Genomic DNA, 9987 nt, shown 5'->3' with positions numbered 1-9987 from the left:
CATATATATACATATATATATATATATATATATATATATAAAGTTGTGTTGGATCTCGACGTGTATTTCAGTACCGTTCGAAAAAGCCTTGGCGCGGAGCATGGCCGCAGGTAAATGCGCTCTCATGGCCATTTGTGTGCCAGCATAATCCGGGCATTACCGGGGGCGCGGGGGGGGGGGCGTAGTTCTCCATAGGTACCGTACAACCTTAGCCTCCACCTGTGCTCGTAATGAAAGCCATGCAATTTTCTAACGTTCAAGCTCCTCCCAAATAAGCGGTCACCTTCTCAGAACAAACCCTCCCTTGCACCTTAAGCACACCGCTCCCTCACTTCTAAACGTGGGACTTTGTGAAGCTTAACCCACAGAGCAACCCGTTAACAGTTCTCAACTATTTTTTTGGTCCTGAACTGTGCGCTGTGCCTGTTTTTCCATTTTTGGTTTGAACACCTCATGGTCTCAATAACTGCACGGCCACACCATCACCTCCAGAACTGGAGGTCACGATCAGGTCATGGTCAGGTCAGACGTCATGAGCCCAAGATGTCCAACGCACGTGCGTGGTGGACCAAGACATCTGGGCAGCGATTCACAAGAAGGATGCTGGCAGCATGGGCCTCGCGTTGCAAACAAACCACTTTTAGCTAAACATCCCGAGTGTCACGCCACGCTACGGTCAGGAGTCCGCTGTGGTCGATACCATTGCGTGTATTCTCGATCCCATTTCTCACGACCCACAGATGGACATAACATGCATGGCCCACTCCCAGACGGAGAGAAAGACCTCAGATATATAACTTCCCGGTGTCATAATCGTGCACGTACAAAAAGCACGCTTCACAAATACTTAACAACGTCCGAGATAGACAACATCTGTTCCAAAGGGGCAATACGTAAACTTCATAGTTCGCTCACAAAACAACTCGAATATAAAGTCCAATTCCTCTCGTCACGAAGAATTCAGCACAACGAATCAATATGAATACCCCTAATCTTTGAAAAACGTAGATATAGATATATATATATATATATATATATATATACGATTTGGATAGTATGTCTTCTAACCGCTTACACTTTACCCGAATACCAAAAAACTGAACATTCGATTTTTGAGAAGTCTCTATCTAACATAACTTTCGACGAACTTTCCATATCCCTACAAGTTTTAGCATGGTTCGTTGTGTTGAGCTTTCGTGAAGAGGCTAGGGTGCAAAATGCACGTAAGGTAAATGAATGGCCTTTCTCTTTGCCCGAGATATATTGCAAACTAAACAGGGACGCACTATTTCGAACGGGTACATTTCCTGGCGCGTCACTAAGAAGTTGAACCAATCCTCAGCTCATTAAAAGAATGCTGCATTCCGGCAATTTCTACGCAGTGAAAGGCCATTCAAATATTTCACACAACAGCTACACTCTTGCCCCCGGAAAGAAGACAGTGCGCTTTGTCCACGCGTCTTTGCGGGATACACCAGTCGACCACGTGCCAGAAGAGAGTGACAGCGAGAGAGCGAGAGAGCGAGCGATACACCGCGTGGTCCTAAGCCGGGGCGGAGACGGGAGACGCGACCGCTGGCCGCCTAAGAAGCCACCGACGACTACCAGCCGGCGGGGCGCTCAGTACTGGTGGTTCTTGATGAAGAGGCCCTCGTCGGCGGCGGCGCCCACACACGAGCCGGCCACGTACTGGCCCTGCGCGGCCGCGCCGTCCGCCTGCAGCAGAGCAGCCGAACCGCGTCAGACAGCCGCTGCCGGCCGCACGCAGCACCAAGCCACGCACGCGGCAGCGGGCGCACACGGCCGCCCGTCAGACAGCCGCTCCCGCCTCACGCAGCACCAAGCCACGCACGCGGCAGCGGGCGCACACCACCGCCCGTCAGACAGCCGCTGCCGCTCCCGCCGCACGCAGCACCAAGCCACGCACGCGGCAGCGGGCGCACACGGCCGCCCGCCAGACGCGTGACAGCTCTGCATGGCTCCAAGTGAACAGAGCGATTAGGGTATGGTCACGACGTCTGAGTGACATCGACGGCTCAGCCATACCATCACAACATCACAATTCAATTACGCAAGCATTTATCGTGCATTCTAGAGGCATGATGCTCAGTGCTCAGATGCTCAGAGGCTCAGTGCTTGGAGGCATGGCAACTGGCTTAGTTATCGTAACAAGAACACTCGGGAAGGATACAGTGCTGCCTAGTTAATGAGTGAGCAACTTGCCGACCTCGGACACCAGGCACATAACACAATGCCCATTCATCACTATTTTCCGCAACTGACTGTCGGTGCTACGCCGCCGCCTTGCACGAGGCATTCTCCCCCGCCAGCCCAGTGCACGTGCACGCCCCGGTGCACACGAAGCATGCGCACGCCCCTGGGCGCACGGTCGCTCGCTTTATTGTCATCCGTGTGTTCCACTCAAAAGTCGTGACTATACTGCTGCCAGCGATCTCCAGTTCAGGTGGTACCTATCAATTTCCGTGTCGTTAAATGATGCCAGCGGTCGCTGCGCCGCAGACACATCTGAAGCCAGCCGGCGGCCGCGGGGCACCAACGCCAGCAGAGATCCAATACCGAGGGTTGGCGTGGCGCCGCGCCGGGCGAGCGAGAGGCCAACACCCGCTGTCAGTGCTACACACCGCCGGGTCTCGTGGCGACCGGCACTGTCGTTAACCATCGGCGTGGACGGCTGGTGGCGGCAGCGATGCGGTGGTGCAGCGACCGAGAGGACGAAAGCAAAGGTGTCCCGTATAACGCGCAGTCACCCGTGGCCAACGGACGGACAGCCAGCGCTGTGGATTGGATTGGCACTGTGCATAGTTTTGGGTTGTGACAGCAATGCTGCTTACAATACCGCTCCCAGCTACGTCGTCGAAGGAGCACCTGAGAGTTCAATGCCACGCGCCCAGTCTGGCCGCGCCAGGCATCTGGTGGCGCCGCCCCCCCCCCCCCCCCCCCCCCCAGCAGCCGGCCGCGACGTACAGCACCTGGCCGGAGGGAGCCCGGACACCACCTAGTAGGCGTGGGCCTTGACGAAGTTGCTCTGGGCGGCGGCCAAACTCGGGATGGAGCCGGCGACGTACTGAGCCTGGCAGGCGAGTCCGTTGGCCTGCAAGTACAGTCGGCACCGCTGCTGAAGCGCTGGTCCCCACCGCACGCCGCGACAAGCACGGAGCAACACTACCGAGCCATTCTCTAGCTGCTGCCACAACCAGCCAAACAAAACCGGCCCAAAACACGGACCAAAAGTAACTGGCGACATGGGTTACAGCAAGTCAAAATACGGGAAACGAGCAGAAAAACCACGGCACGTACGTAAAGAAAGCGAGAACGGCATTCGAGACAAACCTGACCAACACTTGGTGATGCAGGCAGTCCTCTACGCCAACAGCAAGCGTAGGCCTCGGATAAAAAAGGACCACAATTCGAGCAAGGATAAGCTACTACAGACAACCACACAGAGCCGTTGACACGCCGGCTAGACTTACCTTGGCGCGCTTCAGCAGCTCCTGCTGTCCGGCCGGCACGTTCTCGTCCTTGCCGCCCCAGGCCTTCAGCACGGACGCCTGCAGGGCGCGGCCGTAGCTGAAGGTCAGCGCCCATGGCTTCTTGCCGGCGAACTGGTTGATGGCGTTGAGATGAACGGACGCCTCCTCTTCGGTCTGGCCGCCCGACAGGAAGGTGACGCCCGGCACGGCCGCCGGCATGGTGCGCTGCAGGGCCGTCACCGTGGCACGCGCCACCTGCTCTGGCGTGAACTTCTGTGCACACGACTGGCCGGCCGTCACCATGTTGGGCTTGAGCAGCGTGCCCTCCAGGTACACGTGGTGGTCGGCCAGCGCCTTGTAGACGAACGCCAGCACGGTCTCGGTGACCTTCTGAGCGCGGTCCAGGTCGTGGTCGCCGTCGGGCAGCACCTCCGGCTCGACGATCGGCACCAGGCCGTTCGCCTGGCAGATGGACGCGTAGCGGGCCAGCACGTTGGCGTTCTCCAGCATGGCCTGGTAGCTGGGCGTGTTGCGGCCGATCTTGAGCACGCAGCGCCACTTGGCGAACTGGCAGCCGTCCTGCTTGTATTGGGCGCACCGCTTGCCCAGATCATCCAGGCCTGCATCGTACAGAACACAGCCAGCTGTCGGCAAACCGCACCGCTTGCCCAGACCATCCAGGCCTGCATTGGACAGAGCACAGCCAGGTGTCGGCAAACCGCACCGCTTGCCCAGACCATCCAGGCCTGCATTGGACAGAGCACAGCCAGGTGTCGGCAAACCGCACCAATGCTGAAGACTGCCGCTGGTCGACGGCGGGTGTCCATGAACGACAGATCGATGAGACCGCTCAACACGCATATCCAACGTCACTGCCAGTTGTAACGAATCGCGATTTTGACTGGCCGCAAACGAGACCTGTTCACAGCTGGGTTTTATCAATTATTTCCTGAACGTGAACACGATCACCAGAAGTCCCTTGTTCGCGCCGTTTTGTTGGCTTACAGACGTGAGGTGGTATGTGATTTGACATGGTAGCCGCAGCGATCACAGTCAGCACCAACAAGTAACGACTTTAAGTCCGATGACAATCACAAGCGGCGATCACGGTCAGCACTAACAAGGAACGACTTTAAGTCCGATGACAATCGCTACTACCATCCAACAATTACATTTTTACGTGACTTCACCAACGCTGGCACATCAGGCGGCCCTGCCTGTCACCTACGCATCGTTTATCGGCAAACAATCCACATTTTTTACACAGTATTTGAGAAGAAAAAAACGGCGACCATGTTCGGCAGCGAAACTTGCATACTTCCGAATCTGGCAGCCAAGCTCGACTCCAATAAATTTAACACGCGCTTGGGTGGGGGTCAATTTGATCCCCCATAAGTTTTTCGGATTGATTTTCAAACGGGACGGTGGAGTGGCGCCAAATTTTGCATAACTGTAAACAATTGAATAACGAACCATTTCATATCACACCTTGTAAGGTCGCTGACCTATGGATGGTCAGTCAGGCCATGGATTCTGCGAACACCATTTTTAGGGAATCGTTCAATCTGACCCAACGGCGGAGTGTTAGGCGAAGCCGTAATTCTATGAGATAATTTCCTAGGCTGCACAACAATTGAAAGAACTAACTCAATTGATCTAGGGTAAGGTATGAACGTCAGAACAAGATCAAAACCAACCTGTTTTATTACTCAGCTTGTTGTATGCGGTGGTGTCTGGTGCTCATTTTAAATTTATTGATAACGTGAACTGCCTCATCCATCTTTCATGGAAATCTTTGAGGTCAAAATAAGCCAGTGATCTAAAGTGACCCTGGACAACACTTTGTTTTTGGGAACATACTGTCTAGCGTACTATTTGAAGCCTACTCAAATGCAAAGATCAAAGCGGTCTTGTATGATTGTGGTTACCACGACCTTGTAAACGTCAAACAAGGCCACTGACCTTGAATGAGCATCAGTGACGTTTCCTTAGAATAGGGCTCTAGGTTCACGGTAGCTGCAAGAAAATACCTGGGGACACTTTGGACGCCCATCAGGAGTTTGACCTTGTTTGGTCAAACAGCATATTCGCTCCGAGCAGCATAACCTAGGAACCTCAGATTTTGAGAAAGTGAGTTCACGTGAAGGCCAACACATCCCGTGAACTTGATGTATCTGGCTCTCTTAATTCCGAGGTCTCACGCGGGTCAAACTGACCCACACCCGAGCGAAGGGCATTCAACCGGCCACCTGGGCCCGTGTAAAAGATACCTAACCATCGCCGTTGAAAACAAATATACGATGGAGGCTGTCCGTTATACAATTTTCTTTAGGGGGGGGGGGGGGGGGGGAGGCAGGGGCGTAATCGCCACGTCAATACAATACAGCCATTGCTAACAGCTGGAGCCAATACAGTGCCAGCGAGGACCGATACACGTGCCTACATGGTACGGCCTCAGTAGCCATCCCGAGGCTGGAATGAGGTAATTTCGCCTCGGCGTTCGTGGAAGTTACCAACCATTGAGACACACCAGCCGCCCACGTTCGCATTATGACAATGGCCAATGGTGGCAATAATCCTCTCATTTCGTTGCAAATACGGGCATTCAGAGCTTCTACAGGTTCGGTGTCTCTGATACCAACTTAAGCCAGGGCTGGAGCGGGAAAATTACGCACGCGCTGTTTGAGCCCCTGCCGTAATTATTAAGATAAGTCATTGTGCCTTTTTCACACCTTCCAACTGCGTCAGAACGAACCATGTCTCTGCATCTAACCTTAAAGTAGAAGGTGATTTATCTCTGTAAGGCGTTTTCCTTATGACCCCATTGGTAAAAAATCACTAGTACTAGCCTCCTAGAGCCCCGGGTGAGAGCAAAACTTTACATAAATATCACAGCATACAAAGACCTCTAGGAACAAAAAATAGATGGACCAGGATGCAACCAGGAGCACCAGCCCTAGCCTTATCTCATATCTCTCACAAGCCAGAGAGTGAGGATGTAACTGGCCGTGCGAAGACTTCATGACTGGCACATTCCTTGGTAAAACGTATGGGTGTCGGTTACTGAAAATGACTGGCGGAGGGCTAAAGTCTCGAAAGGTGCCATAAGGGATATGTACGAAAAGCGTCTCGTACTTGTCACTTATGATTTGGGTTGATATATATATATATATATATATATATATATATATATATATATGTATATGTGTGTGTGTGTGTGTGTGTGTGTGTGTGTGTGTGTGTGTGTGTGTGTGTGTGTGCGCGTGCGTGCGTGCGTGCGTGCGTGCGTGCGTGCGTGCGTGCGTGCATGCGTGCATGCGTGTGTGCATGCGTGCGTGTGTGCATGCGTGCGTGTGTGCGTGCGTGCGTGAGTGCGTGCGTGGCTACGTATTTTTAAACCTCATGTGCGTAGCCAACGGAACCACATATAGACGCCTATCAACTTCTTATAAACGCGCATCTGTTTTGTGAAGCTGGAACAGTGAAGTTGCATCTCTGTCTTGCATATTCAAAAGTGAAATCCGCGCACAATCTACCATTATTCGCTTAGTTATTTTTGGCGTATTTATCTACGAATTAACAAGATTTAATTCATTTTGATCCGTCCTATTACAAGCTAAAGCCCTTGCCCTCTCCGGGTAAGGGCTCCGTGGATAGCACACTACAGGCAGACTATATTTTCCGGTCAGAGGGTAAAGTGAGGATAAATTTCGTCACAGCGCGAGATGCCTGACGGCTGCCATCCTGGCTTCTCGAAGGGGGGGGGGGGGAGTATCTCCAGGTTCATAGGGAAGCGCTTACAGGGATCCGTCACACATTGGTGGTCTGCCTGACGCCGGAGCCCGCTGAACCGGGTATTTGGGCGCAGGCAGACGCACCGGCCCTCATTGACGCACAAACATCCCTTACCGCCGCAGGTGTCCTATGATAGGACAGAGACTCCAGTTCAGCCAAACGAGCCCCTGGCTGAAATGGGATGGAGAACTCTCCGTTCTGAGCTTGAGCCTATGACTGTCACTGGGCCTTCCAGCGTCTTCTTTTGGTCTCTCGTCGTAAACGGCTATATCCACCTTCGTTGTCGGAGGGCCTCGACCAACAAAGAAGGCCATTAACATTTGGGGTCCTATCCCTGCCCCCGCTAAGCAAATGCTACCCTGGCCGACTCGAGACCCCTTGCTGACATAGAACCCTCTGTAAGCCACTGTGGGGGCGTGACCGACAGAGGAACACACACTGCTTGCAGAGGTTCTGACCAAAGCAAATGGCGTGTGCCGGCCTAGTTCCTCCTTTGGAGCTCCGCCCCCCAGGCTCAGGCCGACACCGAGCGACTGTTCGGTGTTGGTGCTCTTCGGCAGATGTAGGGATCCGCGCGCGCGCAGGCCAAACCACATCGGTGAAGGAGGCACCCTGACTAATATTTGAGGACCCAGCCCCGTGGGTCTGGGCCCTCAGTGTGACCTACGGGACCTGCGGGACCCCACGAACAATACTCCTGACCGATTTGGGGCCCTTCCCGATACAGGACCCTTGTCAGGGATTGTAATTCCCAGATCAACACGAGGGGCTCCTAATTGACTTAGGGGCGCGGCCGATGTGAATCGCGGGCCCGACCTGGGTCCTAGGCTTGGGAGATGGGCCTGGGCCCCAGACCGGACGCTGGAGTAATCTGGTGGCGAATCCGCCTCCACCACAGCGGCGCCACACTGCAAAACAGGTCTGGGGGGCTGAGAGGGGACACCTCACCATAAACACATCAAACAACGTGATTCTCCCCGGATTTGACCCACTTTTCTCTCAACATTGTGAAGTCAAAGTCACTGCCCCCCCCCCCCCCACCCACCTGCACCCCAACCAAACGGGAAACTACATTCCAGCTCTAATACGTTTCCTCGTTCTTTCTCGGCGGAAGATGTTGACGTTGGGCATCATTATCAGTTTGTGTGGCGTCGATCGTCACAGCTAGGTTCAGGTAATCGACAGAAGGTCGATGTTATGTGGCTTCAGACGCTCTTAAACGCGTAAAGTGCGCAAATGCATAGTAAGTACATATCATACATACATATACATACATACATACATACATACATAGCATACATATCATACATACATATCAGTAAGTTCATCGGAAGTAAAGAGTACAAGTTTATGTGCGGGACGACTACAGGTTGCCACAGAAACCCCGGCTGATAGCCATGTGGTGGCGTGCATGTGGCAACTTAGCATTCGCGTTAGGCATGTTGTCGGGCAATCGCCACTATTGGATCAGTCGGCTGGTACCGGCCGTCCATTTCTCGTACCTGCTGCATCGAGTATTCACGTCCAAACGGGTGTCGGCACATTTCAACGGTTCTTCCGAATGAAAGCAGCTAATGACCGGATCGCGTTTTGGGGGTCCTTATTTCGAGCAAGTAGTTTTCATCTTCCGTCGACTGAATATGACATTGCAATTTCCATTTCCTTTGATGCTTTACTTGTGAAATACTTGGTAGAGACCTTGTTTACAATTGAGATAATGTTGATCTCCCATTGTTCATAGCTTGCTTCACTTCGCCACCAGAAGGTTGGGGGGCCAAACTCACCGTTGGGGAGAGGGGGCAGACTGACATGGGGGGGGGGGGAGGGTGGCAGTGGCCTACCCAAAATAATGCAAATCGGCACCCGCGGTAAACCCACATGACAGGCCCCAGTGTCACTTCCGGCCAATGATATCAGGTACACCACTTTCTACACATCAGATAGAGCTCTTCCTTTCTTCAATTAAACTTTGGCAGATTTATCAGAACATCATGCAGGTGATGGTATGACGCTTCGGTCTTTTCATAGCGTTTTCGAAGTATATTGTTGTTGATGTTTCATGCGACTAAGACGTGTGGCACCAACTTCCAGGGCCTTCAATATGGGGAGAGGGAGGTGGCAATAAAATCATTACTGGCATCGTTACTGACAATAGCGGGGAATCACCCTAGGCTCCAACCCACCACATCATAATACAAAGTAAGTGCAATGTGTAAATCAAGCAAAGTAGAAATTTGTGCATTGGCAAATAGGGCACAATTTACAACGGACCTGAATGCTCCCATTGAGCAAGTGACAATACATTCGACCGTCTCATAACGGAGAATCGTGAACCACGGGCAGGATAATGATACGTTATGAGAAACAGTGATGTAAGTGATACAAAGCTGGCAGTTGTACCGTTACGATTCGGCACCCTAGAAATGGCAGTTAAAACAACCTACGCCTGAACATACCTGTTACAACCTGCCTTTGCGCAGGCGCCCTACATCACAACGCAGACAAGCACGAGGGGGATAGAGCTTCCACATGATTGTCTTTCTGACCTCTGCTACGGGGTTCCCTTGCCTGTGTCCCACAGGCGCCTCGCTCCGCAACATCAACTACAAGACGGCCGGGCCTGAGCCGCAGCCGGCCGGCCGGCGTGGCTCGGGTCACCACATATCAACTACAAGGCGGCCGGGGCCTGAGCCGCAGCCGG

General features: G+C 53.0%; 1 protein-coding gene across 3 annotated transcripts in view; it reads right to left on the bottom strand.

The window, feature by feature from the left end:
• Positions 1 to 690: 690 nt before the first annotated feature.
• Positions 691 to 9987, bottom strand: part of LOC119112060 (fructose-bisphosphate aldolase) — a 15584-nt gene continuing 6287 nt past the window's right edge. Inside the window, exons 4-6 of one of the 3 annotated variants that reach the window (XM_037236038.1) lie at positions 3492 to 4111; positions 2986 to 3112; positions 691 to 1716 (exon numbers count right to left, since the gene is read on the bottom strand). In XM_037236038.1, coding sequence (XP_037091933.1) covers positions 3017 to 3112; positions 3492 to 4111 — 716 coding nt within the window. In that variant the 3' untranslated portion in view covers positions 691 to 1716; positions 2986 to 3016. The remainder of the gene's footprint in view (positions 1717 to 2985; positions 3113 to 3491; positions 4112 to 9987) is intronic. The other 2 variants (XM_037236037.1, XM_037236039.1) reach the window with 2 other exon arrangements.

Source organism: Pollicipes pollicipes, unplaced genomic scaffold (genome assembly GCF_011947565.3).
Source record: "Pollicipes pollicipes isolate AB1234 unplaced genomic scaffold, Ppol_2.1 Scaffold_7261;HRSCAF=8764_pilon_pilon_pilon, whole genome shotgun sequence".
In the NCBI taxonomy this organism is placed as follows: domain Eukaryota; kingdom Metazoa; phylum Arthropoda; class Thecostraca; order Pollicipedomorpha; family Pollicipedidae; genus Pollicipes; species Pollicipes pollicipes.
This window is presented reverse-complemented; position numbering and strand designations above follow the sequence as displayed.